Raw genomic sequence first — 16,868 nt, 5'->3', positions numbered from 1 at the left:
CTGTAACTTCATAGCCGATGATGTCAGAGCCAGACGCACAAGTGCGTAGCTGTGTTCGGGCAACTTGTCTCCAGGGCTGTTAGAGAAACTAGAAAATAGCCTCACTGGGATGATTGATGTTATATTCACCACGTCAAAGCCCTTGGTATTGTATGCAGCCTGCATAATAAAGCTTTTCAAATGCGTTTGCCACATTACCACCATCTGCGTGAGTCGGTTGCTTAAAAAACAGACAGCAGAACACTAAATTCACTTTTATTAAAATATTTTTAACATTAAAAGTTAAAATCCATTAAATTATGTTCTTATATTGCCCTGTTACAGACAATCAGGGTAATATATAAAGAAATAAACAGCAGTTTTGTTTTGACTGCTTCTCTTGTTCAACAGTCTCTGCTAAACGGCTTATTTTAGTGCTAGTTTCACCTTTCCCATCTCCCATTAAAGTGCCTTCACTGCTCCGTGTCACATTGTCCGTATTAGGTGAAGGACTTTCCTTGATCTGAACATTAACGCTAATGTCCGCTGGCTCCTCAGATACCACGCTGGAAGTGCCATCGAACACAGCTAGGCAGTCGAAATCTGAGAGGGAAGATGAGCTGAGGACGCTCGTCTCAGTTGAATCCAATGAAAAGTCATTTGTGGGGAGGCATGGCTGACGGTCCGCTTTAATCTGAGGCTCAGGTTGTGTCGTTTCTGGTGAAGATACTAGAGGCTTCTCTGGGTGTCGTCCCTCCTGCAGCGAAGCAGGTTTTTCCAGGGGTGCCTGCATCGTCGTCGTGGCTGGCACTCCTGGGAGTGACTTGGGAGGTAGAGCTGGTCCGTCCTGCACTGCTCTCTGCGGTGCGTCTTCTGATGGGCTGATGAAGCCGTTCGTTTCTCCTGTGCTGGCCTGCTGGTGACCCTCTGTCTGCGGTGTGGTGGGAGATGAACCGGCTGCTAAGTCTCTGGCTTCTTCGTTTGCAGACTTGACACTTGATCCTGAGGGTGAGAAGTAGGTAGTGTTGATGGTAAGACCATTATTATCTTTGAAACGGATTGATATTTTACAGCGAGCCAAGCTGCATTAAAAGGAAAATGCTCTCTATGCAAATATAGCTTGTCAAAGCAACCAAGCGATGGCGCTAGCTTAAGGTGGCAGTGGTGTTTATGCACAAATAAAATAGATAAAGCAGCAAAGCTGTGTTGCAGTTAAGTGGCTCAGGAGTAGAGGAACTGCGGCTGGAGGCCACAGTTTCTTGTCCTTACCAGATGGTAACAGAGAGGTAAAAAGAGGGCTTTAAAACACACGCCATTCAAATGACATCTTTGTTCAGAATTTCTAGGGCACAGTAAACAAAAAGGAGGGCTTTTCACAACTTACTTATTTTTCCGTTCTCTCCCTTCTGTCTCTTGGACTCTTCCTCTGCCAGATGCCTCTTCCTCTTCTCAGCCTTGGCTGCCAGCTCTCTTCTAGTTTTGTTTTCCTATTATCATAAAAGTAAAGATGTCACAGGCAAGTACAAAATGTACGTGCCGATTTGTTTTTGTATCACTTCGGAAGAGCTATAGCAACATTTTCCTGTTTTTCCACAGTACCCATGTTCATTTGAAAATACACACGTTCTGAAGTTGTAGGTTTAAAACTAGACAACATAAAGACGGTTATTATACGACTTTCCCTGCGATTGTGCAGTCGTAGTATTTTATACACCAACGTAAACAAAGTATCCTCCCCGACCTTCAGTGCTTTGATGAAAAATCCTCGGAAGGTCCTGATGGTTCCGAAGAGTTCCTCAAGCGACAGCTGATTGACATCTTCACACAAGTAAACAGCCAGCTCACTCTTCTTCTCCTCTACTGCAGTGAGCCTTTCACCTACAGCCTGACATGCCACCAGATTTTCCTGCAGCAGAGAAAGTGGAGGGATTCGGATTATTATTAATTGAGTAATCACACATTGGCTCCATTTGTGGGCAAAGCAGAGACTATCGCGTTACCTCAAGCACTTTTTCATATTGCGCCTTCACGTCTTCGACAGAGCCGGAGACCTTCTTGGCCGCCTCATTCAGTCGTTTTAGTAAGGCACTGACTTCCGACTGAACAGAGTCCACATTAACTCTGAGGACAAAGTGTAAAACTATTTCTTGTAAGATTGTTACAATTCCACAGAGAAGCAATTAAAAAAAAAGAAACGAAAAACATGAGCAAAAGTAGAAGTGAAAGGCTTCTATACCCTGCTGCTTTTTCACAGATCTCGAGATCATCTGGCAGCGCCAACAGCTCTGGGTGGTTCGCGTCGGCTTCCTTTGCAAAACAAGTCACGCAGTGGGTTGTTAAGTAATTAAACAGGTTCATAACAGAGAGAGGGGGAAAACAAATAAAGTTTTGGCTGCTGTGAGCCACTTTGTTTACCTCCAGCATGTGATGAAGCAGCGTGATGCGGCTCTTGTTGGCCTTGGTCTCTGTGAGCTTCAGCAGAGAGCTGATCTTGAAACCCTCGGCGTTGCCTGTGTGACTTCCCTAGAAGTAGACCGCTGATTAAAAATGCAAGCTCTGTCTAAATGTCAGCGTACAGCAAAATATACATGAGATAGAAGAGGTTCTTACATAGTTGAGAAAATTCCCAACGTCAAGGATGAGCCTGCAGAAAATGGGCATGAGCGTGCTCGCCCTGAGAGCTGAGAGATTTGTTACATGGCGTTAATTTGAGATGTATATACATATAGATAGATAGATATATTGTAGAGAAAGAATGACAACTGCATGCATACGAATATAGCTGAAAGCCTAGGGCTTCCTTACACTGGCAGGCCTCCTCCACCAGCTTGACTTTAGGTTTGATCATATCCAACACTGATGAAGTCTCCTCGCACAGCAACATGCAGTCAATTCTCAGCTGATAACTGGAGAAACAAGCCAGAAAGCAAAGTAAATAAGAAGGCCAGTGTGAGCGTATAAAATACGCAGCAAGCACATACTGTGAAAAACAGAATTAGATTAAAAAAAATAAAAATATTACCATGGCACAGTGAGAAGGGAGGTGTAGAAGCGGTCAACATTTGCCAACTTTTCTTTCTCTCCTTGGAAGGACTTCAAATTTTCAATCTACATGAAAGCACCAGACAGTGACTCAGACATTCGCCATTTCAAAGTGTGCCCTTAATGATAGATACATCGGCAAAGAAATCTCTCGAGAACAGTTACAAACCTCATGCTTCTCTGGTAGGAGCTTAATGAGCTGCTTCAGCGCCTCTACATCCAACCTCGTACGGTCCCCAGTCTGAATCATGGCCACAAAGTCCTCATTTTTGCTGGAAAGAGAAAAAAAACTTGGAAAAAACATATAAAAAGAAAAAAAATAAATCTAAATAATTTGCGACTTCTTACCATTTTAACTGCTTCAGGAATATGTTCAAATTCAAGTTTTTCTTTGGATCAATGAATGTTATCTATAGAATAAAAAGAGACATACTGATGACTCAGCTTTGATAATCAGATGCCTTTGTTCAGAGTACTACAGCGCTGAGGAGCAGCGCCGAGTGTTGACCAAGCACACCTCTTTAGGCGCCTTCTTGACAGGAGCAGCTGCCCCCTTGTCTTTGTCCTCGGTCACCGGGAAACTGAACAGCTGCTCGATGCTGCCGTAGTCCGGCTCCCGAGGAGGAGGCTCCGTCTGAACCGAGGACCACATGGATTGACCATCTGTGTGAGTGCAGGAAGAGAGGAACCCGTCATGAGCTCATGTGGCTCCATTTTGTGTCAACATCCTGCCATGGCTGAAATTCATTTTTTACAGTTTTTTCAAAACTCTGGTTAATCCTCCGCAACACCCACCCAAATTTGGAAGACTGGTTCTGGGTATATTAATGTTCCATCCCCATCAACTATTCTCTACACAGAGGCCTTCTGCCAATGTCTCCACTCACATTTCTTGACAGATAGGAGGCAAAAAAGTGATTTAGCATATTGATGATTCTCTTCAAATTAGATTGAGCCAGGGTTGACTGCAGTTATTCAAAAATGACAGATTGCAGTTAAAGAATGATTAATCCACTCACCAGTAACAGTGCGCAGTTTCTGCCAGTTGAGCTTTTTCATCCTCAGGGTGGGGCATCGGCTTGCCTTTGTCGGTGCAGCGTACCCGAGAGCCTGGCTACTCTGAGCCCCAATCATGCCTGGGAGAGGAGGTGGTGGAGCTGGCATGCCAGGTAAGGGAGGTGGTGGCGGTGGTCCACCACCCATCCCCGATAGGGGCGGAGGTGGGGGTGGCATGCCTGGACCGCCGAATAGTGGTGGTGGTGGTGGTATTCCGGGCAAGGGGGGAGGTGGTGGTGGTCCACCAAACCCTCCAGGTAGCGGAGGTGGTGGGGGTGGAGGTGGAGGGGGCGGAGGTGAGCACTGGTTAGAAGGTTGGAGCCTCATCATACCAGGGGGTGGAGGAGGAGGAGGAGGAGGTGGAGGTGGTGGAGGGGAAGCACACTTCTGAGAGGATGTGGTGCTTTTGTCAGACTTCTCTTCATCCTGATGATGCAGATCGGTCTGCACGGCCATATCCACTCTCACAAGCTGCCTGTCATGACAACCTCCACAGCTCTTGACTTTGGAGGACATCAGCCGCTGCATGATAATCTCACCGGACTCCATCTGAGCTGAAGCACAAATCCAAACAAACATCAACCCCATTTCACACTCCTCTCACTAAAACAAAATATTTCAGCCATCCTGTCAACAGCTGCCTCCATTTCATTGCGACGATCGTTTTTCCTGGATAATCACGCCCCTTCACACATGAATCACAGAGCAGGCTTTTAGCTACCCATTAGCTTCTCCGGAGACTTGACCGAAAGTGAAAGTATTGCTGCCTCAGTGCTGACTCACAGTCCTGGGCCAGCAGCGTGGCTCTGTTAGTTATGGCCTCCAGAGCCAGCCAGATATCAGAGCGGCCCGGCTCCAGCGCCAACAACGTCTGCAGGATGGACAGCAGCTGGAGAGAGGCTGGAGAGCTGCTCACCTGCACACAAATATGCACAAATTAAGTGGGTTTGTCACGTTTGCATACCAAAGTCTAATAATGTGTGCCAGCACCACAACAACTTAAAACTGTTCTAATCAGAGAGACGACTTTTCTTTACTATAACAAAACATTCCGTCTCCCATTCATTGGACTATCTTAGTTCTTACAGGTTGATGATGAAGCCAAACAGTGAGCTCTCACACCTTGTTGAAGAGCGTAGTGAAAACTTCCAAGTGATCACTCATGTCAATGCCCCCAGAGACCCGCAGCAGCTCCTCCTCATCTTCAGCCATTGCCTCTTCAAAAGCTTCACACTGAATAATCAAGTCTTCATCCTCCTGCTCCCTGCACACAGGCATATGTCAGTTTTGGGCAAATTGGCAGAAAGTCACAGGTGAGCAACCACACAAGAGGCGTGGCCATAGAAATTTCTTGATTGGTTAAAGGTGGTGGGTGGGGGAGTAGACCATAGGATTTAGGTGGAAACAGTGAAGAAAAGGTTACCCTGAAACTGCACACTCCGGTACAGTAGGTGGCGGTATGCACCAATCAAATTTAAAGAAGAAGAAGAAGAAGAAGGTGGTGGGTGGCAGTTTAATGTTTTTTATATAGCTGCTGCATCTATGACACATTTGTCAAACTATCTTGACGGTGGTGATCTTCAGGCAGATGTAGCTCAGTGCTTACACCTCTTAAAAACTCCTGCTTTCAGTCCAAGGTTAACTCTGTTTTTGTCCAGTATATGCTGGGAGAGACTCCACATAAAAAAAAGAGTAACCCACTACAGAAAAATGGATGGAGGGATGGCTGGATAGGGCGTTTCACTCATAATACAGCATTAAAAATCACATTAGGTCAGTGTGATTTAATCAGTGTAAGAGTGATGACATGTTCTCTGAACTGAAATCGTTGATAGTCACTGTTATTGGTGTAAAATGCATGAATACACAACGCTTTATACATTTGAGGTTTGCTCGGTTCTCAGGCGCTTTGTGAGTGAGAATGAGGCCAATAAACCTATTCTTAGACAGCGCCGGTGACAGACAGACACATCTGTAACAGAGCTCCTGCTGATGGCCCGCTTTCCCCTCTGCATTCACATTCAGCCCAGAGAGGAGACACTGTTGGGACTCATGATGGGACTCTAGACTCCCAATTAATTGTTAAGTAGCAGCTGAATGGAGAACCTACCGATAAACTGCTTTCTCATCTTATCTCTCTGCCTGAGGTCATCTCTCCCGAAGATGAGGACGTTGACGACACTGAGGAGCGTCACCATGTAAGGGACGTTATCTGTGGCCTGCAGCTCATTCATGATCACACTGAAGCGATACGGCTGCGTCTTCACTCCCTGAAGGGGAAATCAAAAGTCAGTGTAAGTCATCAACATCATTGAGGAACAGTGTGAATCCACGGGATCATAATGCTTGTGCACGCAACACACCACTAGAGGGCATCGTTAAGGTACTTCATGAATGAACTTCATCATTTAGAGCGCAGCATCAATCCCACAACAGCTTAACGTTTTTGAGAAAATAAAGATAATAAAGTTAAAACTATGACTTCTACATCTTCTTGCCTTGTAGTGGTCCAGGGCATCCAGTGCCAGCCGATGTCCGTCTGCAGAGAACACGCTGAGGGCAGCGAGTAGCTCAAACACCTGCTTCTTCACCATGGTGTTGGAAGTGTCCAAAGCTGCGGAGCATCGTGATCACACACATCAGTACAGGTCGGGCTCTCATAGTTTCCATCAGTTTCTCTTAAAGCAAAAAGAACCCCCTCTATCTCTGCTCATCCCCCCTTGTGTGCGGACTCAAGCCAAATGCTGTATTTAACAACTCCTCTTGAACTTTGCCCTGTGATGATGTTGTGTTGTACTGCAGATAAACATGTGTTTGTGTGCGTGTGTGTGTGTGTGTGTGTGTATCTGAAGGTGGGGAAATCCAATATTCATGACTTACTGTGATACTACATTTTTAGGAATGTCCTGAAGCAACCCTTACTGAATCATTTCTGTACATAACGCTGAGTACAAGGTCGGAAAATTCAGCTCTGCACAGTGAGTCACGTAGAGTTATGACCTATTTAATTCCAACTTTTACATAATATATAGAAAAAAAAACATTCAGGTCCTTAAACATGGCTTTTTTTGGAATAAACAGGTTGTTTTAAACATCTTGACCAAATGACCCAGTATATATTTTCTGAAGCAGCTAAGCCACCATTTTCCATGTGTAGGCTACTTTGAGACATAATCAAATGAACACTAGATGGAAAGATGAGTGCAGCAGATGTGATGATTTTTCCCAAAATAAAGGGTATGGTCAACCTTGGGAGAGCTTCCGAATGTATCCCTCGTTCTCTATAATGAAGTGGATCCCTGCAGAGGAGTTCATGACTGCCCTGACGCAGCTGACACAGGTGAGCTGCAGAAGGGCGTCGGCAATGCGAGAGCATCCCCGCCCCGAAAGCCGGTCCAGGGCCTCCAGGAGGAGATCCAGCCCACTCAGCTCCAGGAACTGGACCATCCACGGCTGGTCGCTGCCCTCCAGGCGACGCTTCAGCCCCGAGTAGTTGACCACAGTGGGGATTTGCAGCAGTCTGATGCACAGCTCTGGGTCAGCACTCTCCATGTTGGCCTCCAGCTGGGTATCTGAGTCCTGCGAGGAGCCGAGGTGACCCCTGACAGCCGCCCACTTCTTTTTCCCATCTGATTTCCCTGACATGTTGGCTGTGGAGGACAGAAGGGAAAACAATCACAGTTTTTTTTTTCAATGTGTGCAGATGACAAGAGACAATTTTCAGCTATAATTTTTCAGAAAAGAATTCAGCTTGTTTTTGGACTGCGGATGCCGTCTGTTTGCAACGATATCGGAGGATGTTGTCCAACAGTGTTGTCATTGCTATCCAGGCGGAAGCAGGCCAAAATAAGGCCGTCGCAGAAAGGAAAGCAGAATAGGAAACGATAACGCCGCACTTTTGTAAATGATATGTCAGCAGTCCAGTCACCACCAGCTCTGCCAAACATTCCTATCTAATCCTGCTTAAAAAAAAAGGGAAGAGACTGGTTTGTCAAAACTCTCAGGCACACTTGTGATAAACTAAAACGTAGAGACAACTGTGCAGGAGACATTTTTACAAACATCACCAACATAATGTGACATTGACATGAATGCACTCATTGATCACCACAAGTGCCCTTTTTCTGGTATAACCTCAGGGCACAGTCCCCTCTTTTACCAGCCTGCCTCACCCACGAGCTTCTACTGCAGGGCATGTTACAAGTACAGACACGTTCCCACAATCTGATCAAATCAACACGTGTCAGAGCTCGGGCCAAACATGGGGAAAAAACGTTCTCCAAAAGTCGAAACTACTTTCTCTCAGTGTGCTGGAGTTGTTATATTAGGTGGTCCAGAATAAAAGAACAAGCGTGAGTGGTCCTTCTGTCTCCTGCTGTTGATTTCACACTTGGCAAAATAAGATATACAGACGAGGAGTGAAGAGCATGTACAAACACAATGCTCTGTTTTAAGGTCATTCATAGAGACAATCTGGAAGGAATTATAGCTTTTACAAGTCTTCTATTTTACCATCTAGACCAGAGGTCTTCAGCAGGGGCTCCGCGAAATGTTTGGTTGATTAGACAATTTTAAAAAAAGATTTTTTTTTCTTTTTTCTAAACATGAATGTGTCCATTAATTTAATAGTTCAGTTTTGTATGCATGAGAACAGGTATGTTTATGCATGGCAGTGGCACTAATAGGCCATCACTCATTTTTCGTTTCCACATTGATGTTTAAAATAAACACGTCTGTTTGAGTAGCGTGTGTGCATGAGTATCATGCAATTGACAGACGATGTTGATATTGGCATTGGTATCAGCTGACAGGGTGTGTTTATATATGTCAATGGCACGGCCTCCCTACTCACTGTACCTTGCACATGTTTAAAATATCATGAATATATGAACCTGTGTATTATTTGAATAGCTTCGTATTGAATGCACAATAAATAGGTATGTTTATACAGTGGCCCAGTTTAATATAAAACACAATTTTATACACATGCAAAACCACTCTTAGCCAGGATTAGCATAATGGATTTCGTGATGTTACACATATGCATGCTCACCCACAATTCAAACACAAGTCATGTGGTCTACCTTTTCTCTTTATATGTGTTCTCCAGCAGCACAGACTCTGCCTGGTATCTGCACATGTTGCTGGTCTTTTGCAACCACTGAATCACAACCTACAAAAATGTATCGATAATAATAATTATAAAGTATGTTAAATCAATTTGACAGTTTTTACCAAATGTTAATTGTCAGTCATTACATACATACATTTATATTTCATTTAAATTGATACTTACCTGTACCAGGTTACCCAGTTAAGTTAGCACATTGATACTAAGTTATTCTTCCAGTTGTAGTTTTGGTTTATATTCTCCAAATGGTGTTCTCAAATGTCTATTGACACTTGTATCTCTCGGAGGCCTATGCCATTAATAACTCACTAATTTTCTGCTGTAAACGTAATTCTTAAACTACCGGTAATTGTTAATTTGGTACACATCCTCAATAGCTCACCTCTGGCAAAATGACCTCTGTGATGAATAGCTGCTTCTCAGCTACAGTTCCAGGCACTGACAGTAGTCTTTCCAGACGTTGGATAATCTGTTCTGTCTGGGAAAACAAGTAAATAAGAAACAAATAAAACACTTTTTGTATACCATCCTGAAAGAGGAGAACAAGAAAATGTCACGGTAACATTTCTCTATCAATCTAGTCCTACCTTTTCCCCTCCTCTGCCTAAAATGCTGTGTGTACAAATAAGACAAAAACAGCACACTCTACCTTCATGTCACTGAATAAAGTGAAATGTTCACTGTGATATTTTCGCAGGGCTGCATCCAATCCTCTGTGTTTCCACAGATACATTCTGTTGGAGAGAAAATGCTCACTCTGCAGATTTCTTTCCAAGTCCTGAAATATAAGATGTATATGTAGTTGTAGATTCAGTGTTATGTATAATTAGTGAATACCATTTTTATGAGAATGGGTGCTAGGTCAAAATTGGTCATGGAAAGAGTAAGTAGTTTGTACCCTACATGTCACAAATTCATGCTAATGCATCTCAGCAACTATAGCGGAGCAACAATAAGTCATTTTTATATTGGCCCAAGTCTACTTCATGATAGAAAAATAAAAATTTGGTTTATAAGCAATTAGAAGCTATATTGCAGTCACCAATGACAAACGTCTTATCAAACAGTTGTATATCGCTGAGAGCACTGCCCATCTTTGCTGTCTTGTCCTTGTTTTTAGTTTTTATATTTTTCTTGTTTATTTGGAATTTCTGTGTATATGTGGATAGCAACGAAAAACCGGAGTCAAATTCCTTGTATTGGTATGCATACATGGCCAATAAAGATGATATTATAATAAATATTTATTTTCTCAGCTTGGCAACATAATATAGCTGGTGTATTTCGCGTGTTGATGGTAAATCTGCATTGTGTTCTGGTATTGTTGTAATAAAGAGGCAGCAGGCATTACTGGGTCTTTTGTTCTTTTGTAATGATCTGTGGCGATAAATATAAATGCACAAAGCACCAACTGTGTGTGTGTGTGTGTGTGACAAACTTAGCTCAACCCTTGTCAGTTAGAAAATACTTGTTTATTTGGAAATCTTAATATGATATAATCAAATAGCTAATCTGACACAAAAAGATCAATTGTGAAGGCTATACCACATGCATCACATTAAAATACTTACGTACGACCAAACCATGAATAGTCAAACATAATGAATATTAGATTTGGTTGGAGTATGAATAAGTTAAATTTGACAGTGAGACAATGATATTTGATTCGATATAGATATTCAACAACCAGAAAATGACAGTTTGAATTCACATGATTTAGATGCACTAAATTTAGGCAACATAATCAGGCAGTGATAGTGTCATTATGGCAATTACACCAGCAGACTACACTGGGTTGAATGACGGCTATGCTAACGAATTTCATTGCACAATGGATTTATAAATTCTGAAAAATATATTTTCAAAAAGAAACGAGAGGAAAACATCTGTGGTGATAGATAAAACATAATATGTTCGCTGCATTAGTTTACTCCTGACAGAAGCGCTCACTTAATGGTAAACTCCCTCTTGTGGCCAAATGGATTAATGACGCTGGTCTTCAATATGTACTATCCCTGGGTGCAGACAACTACATGACACCACATGCTCCCCGGGCGCTTCTCAGCTGCCCACTGCTCCCAATAAGCTAGGGATGGGTTAAATGCAGAGGACAAATTTCGTATATGTGTAAATGTGTATGACAATGAACTTAAACTTAACATATATGTTGGGGTGGCTTCTTTCCATTAACTTTGAACTTCTTGTCCTAACATATACATTTCATCGAATTTTGAATAACATTGTAGAATATAACTGAATGGATGCCTTGCTAAAAATATTGATAAAGAACATCAAGAATAGTCAATGACACCTTGCAAATGAATGCAAAAATCATATTACATGATGGAAATTATACTTTTAGGGAGAACAACATTGACGACTGCTAACATCCTTAAACTATGCACCTTGGTATTTCACTAGATGCCACAGTGGCAGTTGCCAAAACATCTTCTGAATCTCCTCTGCAGTGATGGCAGCTGCCACAAACAGTGGCCATTCAGTGACAGTGGCCACAAATACCTGCCACAGACCTGTTTGTGGCAGCGGTCAACGGAAAGGAAGTGGCAGTAGCGGGTCATTTGTAGGTCATCTAAACTGGATATAGATGTTTGGGGTCTATATCTGTGATTGGTCATCTGTGGTTTACAATAGCTGGAATGATGTAGATCAAGCTTCATGTGATCAGGTTCTTCTTACTGCCTCCCCCAAACTACTGTCCTGTTGAGACAGACAGGACAAACAGAGAAAAAAAGTTGTACACAAATTGTGTTAATATATCCATACATAAAAATATATAGATACATACATACATACATACATACATACATACACATACTGTATATATATATCCAAGTCAATAGGTTATATGGATTGCTATCACTCTAAACAGTACGTTGCATATCCATCCATATTTATAATTTGCATTCCTTTAGTCTGCAGCGTGAAAGTGTTTATCGTTGCCATGGGTAACAGGTTTCAAGTGAAGTTAGCCCGCAATTAGCTTGTTGACAAAAACGAGTGGCCATACCATGATAATTCGGACTTTTTTTAATAAACTAATTACAACTACCAACAGTCATGCCTTCAATGACCTTAATGTATTGTCATATAATGTCAAATAACGAAAAAATAAAGGCTAAACTACGGCGGAATCCGCTCCGAAATGCTGGCAGCTGCCACAAGATGCTAGTGGCAGCTGTCACATACAGTGGCAATCACTTCCTGTTGCAGGCTCAGCTGCCACGGAAAGTCGTGGCAGCTGAGCTTGCAACCGGAAGTGCCTGTACTAGCTGCCGCTGCCACGATTTGAGCTTGCCCTTTCTCAGGTAACATGTTTCGTTTATTAACCAATGAGGAGAAAATCTGTTTAGATAATGCAAAGATGCCACATCCTCTGTGCTCCTGTCAAGGGGAGCTAAAGGTTTCCCTTTAGAACATCTGGATCATGCACTCCCTGGACTTTCCAACACCAACCCACTTGACTAAAAGAGACGGAGAAACAGAGAGACAGATTAGAAAAGTTGACTAAACTGGAGAAGTCATAACAAACCATATTGCTATTTTTGATAAGTGCAACAGTGCCACCTAAAGGATATCATGCAGTTTCTGTATTTCTTCTATATTTTGATGTGGAGGCCTTCATGGGAAGTTGCTCTATTTTCTATTTGTTTGTGTGCTCTGCAAAGTAAAACTTGAAATATGTAAGTTTGTTATTTTGTGTCAAACGTACTGGGAACTCCAATGTGGTTCTCAATGAAGTGGATGTAGTTTTGTGCCTTGGCTGGGAGGTCGTTCCACTTCCTGGCTGCAGACGTGTCCGTCTTCCAACCGGGGAAGGTCTCGTACTCAACCTCCACTTTGTGCAAAACGTCCATGTTGGCTGTTATTGAAAGCAATACATGATTACCAATCTTTAAATGAAAGCAGAATGGGTTTATGATATTTATTCTACATATGGTTTCTTCTGTTAAATGACCTGGGAAATGGGGAATTCTTTTTCCATTGACTTTGTAGGCGACTCCGACTTTAATTTCATCCACCACGTCCAGAATGTCAAGTTTTGTCAAAGCGATGCTGTTGGACGGGTAACATGTCATCGGAGAACTGTTTAACGTGTGCCGTTAGTCATTCGTATAATGTGATTTTACGACGGTGCAGAAAAAAATGATGGCTTCCTTCATTATTGAAATGATCACGAAACACCTGATGATTTGCTTCAACTGTTCCAGCCACTCACCCGGTGAATCCATTAATCATATGAGCGTATCTCACGATGACAAGATCCAACCATCCGCAACGCCGCTTCCTTCCAGTGGTTACACCCACCTCACGACCCCTCGTCTGCAGCAGCTCTCCTATTGCCTACGGTAAACAAGGGGAACAACAGCCTTATTTGTTACTTTATTATTCATGAACTGAAATGATGTTAGGCATTCCATAATTCTACAGAAACCTAAAAATGTGCAATCACTACACGAGTTACAAACACAGCTGAGTACAATAAAACACCATATGGACTGGGGGGGAGGGGGGGGGGGGGGGATTAAGTTTAGTTTTTTTTTTAAGTATGTATTTTCAGCTCCCGTGACAGGTAACACAACCCAGCTCACACAATATCCTGAACCCGGACTCTGGCCCTAAATTTATCCCTGTGAACATGTGACCTGCATAAGAGGTAGAGCGTTTGAACCCGTGTCTCACAAAAGTTGACAGCTGCTCTCAGCCAGAGAGCTTCACCCCCCCCCCTCCTCCTCCTCCTCCTCCTCCTCCTCCTCCACCAGCCCCGCTGCCTGTGTGTCAGCCCCACATGATCACATTCAAACTGTACGTGTCAAGCTCAATATCAGTGAGTTACATTACATGTCATGTGTCTCTTCTTCAGACAAATACGAAGGCCGTGAAAGCAAGCAGCGTGTGACAAGGTGCCAGTAATCTCACAGATTTCCTTCGATAACGTCAAGGTCTTACGTTGAGTTGTTCTGTGGGGAAGGCTCCGATTCCCACTCTGGTAGTGTAGGCCTTTGATACTCCAAAAACATCGCCGATATTCAGCGGAGGGATGCCAAGACCGGTGCACGCCCCGCCCACAGTGCAGTTTGATGATGTCACAAAAGGGTATGTGCCTTTCGAGAAAAAATGTATTGGGTTATGACTGCCTCCCAGATCAACAAAAAAAAAACACATATGCATTCATATTGTAAATCAAAATACCAAAGTCAATGTCAAGGAGAGCAGCATTGGCCCCTTCCACCAAAATCTTCTTTGGAGATCCATGAAGAGCTTCGTACATGTAATAGACCCCGTCTCTCACCATCGGTCGCAATCTCTCACAGTATTCCTGCACAAAACAAGGAAAACAAAAACATGATCAGTTGATGTTGGGATTGACCCTAATTCATCACTTTCGCAACAGTCGGTTTACCTTGAGTTTTTTCAATTGGTCCTCAACGTCAACGGTTAAGGTTGGGTACATGGCCTGATACTGGCGGACAAGATTCTTGAATCTGAAAGAAAAGGAAATCGCGAATCATGCCGCAACTGTTCAGCGCAGCATTAGTCTTGATGTTTGGCATATTAATACGGTCCCTACCTCATAGAGAAGTCCTTAAAGTCACCCAGGAGGTCGCATACACGCAGGCCGGTGCGAGCTGCTTTGCTGGAGTATGCGGGTCCGATGCCTTTCTTGGTTGTTCCAATGCTGAAACACAAGCCAAAGAGAGGGACGTAAAACAAGTAGATTTGTGCTGACTGTAGTGTAAAATACTAGCAGGTCTGTCCTCCGCTATCCTTACTTCTTTCCTTCTTGTGCTTGCCTCTCAGTCTCCTGTAAACCATCGACTACCTGGTGGAAATCAAACACTGCGGAGAGACAGCAAACAAAACCTTAAAAATGGATCGATTGATTGATGATTTATTCAGGCTGTACTTGTTTAAATAAAGTAAACCACTCTAAGCAATATCATACAATGTACATACCAAGGTGAGCTCTGTCTGAGACAATGAGTCTCTTCTCCCAGCCTTTCAGACCTGGTTAAAGAATAGAAAGGACATCTATGTGAGTATACACAAATCCTAATTTACACTTGTGCATTATGTGTAAAGGGCATTCTTTCTCTTCAAATACCTTTCTTTTCATTTTTATCGCCTTCTTCAAACAGGCCAGGTAGATGTATGACCACTCCATTGCCTACAAGAGCAGAGGAAGAGGAATATGTAATATTCTTAACCATGCTGTCTCAACACAGATGAATATTTAAGCCATTACCGATGAGGGAGATGCTCTTGGAGTTGATGATTCCACTGGGGAGAAGGTGGAAGTCATACTCCTTGCCGTCCACTACCACCGTGTGTCCTGCATTGTTGCCCCCCTGTAAATCCAAGCAGGGCACATATTGTGATGTGATAGTTCACACTGTCTTGTTTTAATGACGATATGATCAAATACAGTATGACGGTAACACCCAAGACCACCCAAAAAAACATCCAGCCACATGCACACGTCTCATTATAGTTTCGAGAGAAGGTGATAATTCACTGAGCTTCTCAAGCACCTATTTGAACAGACTTGGCTGGTGCTGGTGGATCCACTCTGTCCGGCCTGGCTAAGTCCTGGCCTTCTCACATATCAAGCCTCCCTGAGAATGTGACCTCTCTCTAGCCCGGTGTGTGGGGCTCTCAAGCCTCCAGAACACAGGGTGCTAGTCCTGTCAGCGGAGAGAGTACAAAACAGCAACTGTTGGCAGTTTTCACTGTGTGACTCCGTTGCTGGAGTGACCTCTGATATCTGACCAGAGGGTTATGTGTCCTGCGTGAGTGAATAGCAACTGACCTATGTGGAGTTTTTTTATTAATTCAATGCATCTCAAATTCAACATCTGTGTGATCAGCTGAATGAGTCAGGTTTAGAGGTGAACGCAAGAATTAAGCGAATAGTCAGGTTAGCAGATTGTACTTGCCTGTTCCTAAAATGATCAGTAAAGATATTTGGAGTCTGTAAAATGATTTGAAATTTGTTTAACGGCCACAATTCTCCCATTCCATCACTTAAACCCTGTGCAGTTATGAAACCACAGTGCATTCGCGACACGGTTAACTGCAATGGACAAAAAAGCTCAAACAAAAGTGTTTTCACTGTGAGCACCTGTTGCGTTTTAACAGGCTGCACAGTTTGTGCCAGATTTCATCATTAAGTCGGAGAAAAAAACCCGGCATTCAGCAATATTAGCAAGACACGGCCCTGTGAATGCTCGTCTGAAATCACGAATCCAAAACATCTACCTGACATCTGCAGACAACGTCAGCGTCAGTCGCCAACAAATCGACAACTTTCCCTTTGCCCTCGTCTCCCCATTGCGCGCCGAGCACCACCGCCACTTTGTTCCCAATGTCGTTGCGCGATCGCTTCTGTCCGGTCGCGGAGGGTTGAGTGATGCTTTTGTGGTCTTTCGCAGACCAGGTGAGCGACATGATTGCGGTGGCTTGAGCCTGCCGGTCTCAAGAAGACTAAGCCGTCTCCGAGAGTGGCATTGCCATATCTGTAACTTCATAGCCGATGATGTCAGAGCCAGACGCACAAGTGCGTAGCTGTGTTCGGGCAACTTGTCTCCAGGGCTGTTAGAGAAACTAGAAAATAGCCTCACTGGGATGATTGATGTTATAT

The 16,868-nt window shown here is 43.4% G+C and overlaps 1 protein-coding gene and 1 pseudogene across 3 annotated transcripts; both read right to left on the bottom strand.

Annotated features, from left to right (window-relative positions):
* Window positions 1-195: 195 nt before the first annotated feature.
* On the bottom strand, window positions 196-7,722 carry LOC306776270 (inverted formin-2-like; annotated as a pseudogene). The gene is made up of 18 exons: window positions 7,326-7,722; window positions 6,576-6,691; window positions 6,154-6,347; window positions 5,200-5,341; window positions 4,861-4,993; window positions 4,041-4,631; window positions 3,539-3,684; window positions 3,370-3,431; window positions 3,191-3,293; window positions 3,002-3,087; window positions 2,785-2,885; window positions 2,590-2,660; window positions 2,395-2,502; window positions 2,216-2,286; window positions 1,980-2,100; window positions 1,721-1,885; window positions 1,364-1,466; window positions 196-981 (listed from the first exon to the last, which is right to left on the bottom strand). The product of its transcript is annotated as an inverted formin-2-like (transcript).
* Window positions 7,723-10,665: 2,943 nt separating this feature from the next.
* LOC306781965 (adenylosuccinate synthetase isozyme 1 C) lies at window positions 10,666-16,694 on the bottom strand. 2 transcript variants are annotated; one of them, XM_079275095.1, is made up of 13 exons: window positions 16,487-16,694; window positions 15,474-15,576; window positions 15,333-15,395; window positions 15,185-15,235; window positions 15,001-15,067; window positions 14,799-14,906; window positions 14,631-14,712; window positions 14,420-14,546; window positions 14,177-14,331; window positions 13,446-13,570; window positions 13,185-13,282; window positions 12,939-13,088; window positions 10,666-11,926 (listed from the first exon to the last, which is right to left on the bottom strand). In XM_079275095.1, the coding sequence occupies exons 1-13, from the start codon at window positions 16,673-16,675 to the stop codon at window positions 11,919-11,921; spliced, it is 1,326 nt and encodes a 441-aa protein (XP_079131221.1). In that variant the 5' UTR covers window positions 16,676-16,694; the 3' UTR covers window positions 10,666-11,918. The 2 variants fall into 2 exon arrangements, with proteins under 2 accessions (XP_079131221.1, XP_079131220.1); XM_079275094.1 differs by lacking the exon at window positions 10,666-11,926 and adding an exon at window positions 12,533-12,690.
* Between the last annotated feature and the right edge of the window lie 174 nt (window positions 16,695-16,868).

Source organism: Melanostigma gelatinosum (assembly GCF_949748355.1).
Source record: "Melanostigma gelatinosum genome assembly, chromosome: 1".
NCBI classification, from domain to species: Eukaryota; Metazoa; Chordata; class Actinopteri; order Perciformes; family Zoarcidae; genus Melanostigma; species Melanostigma gelatinosum.
This window is presented reverse-complemented; position numbering and strand designations above follow the sequence as displayed.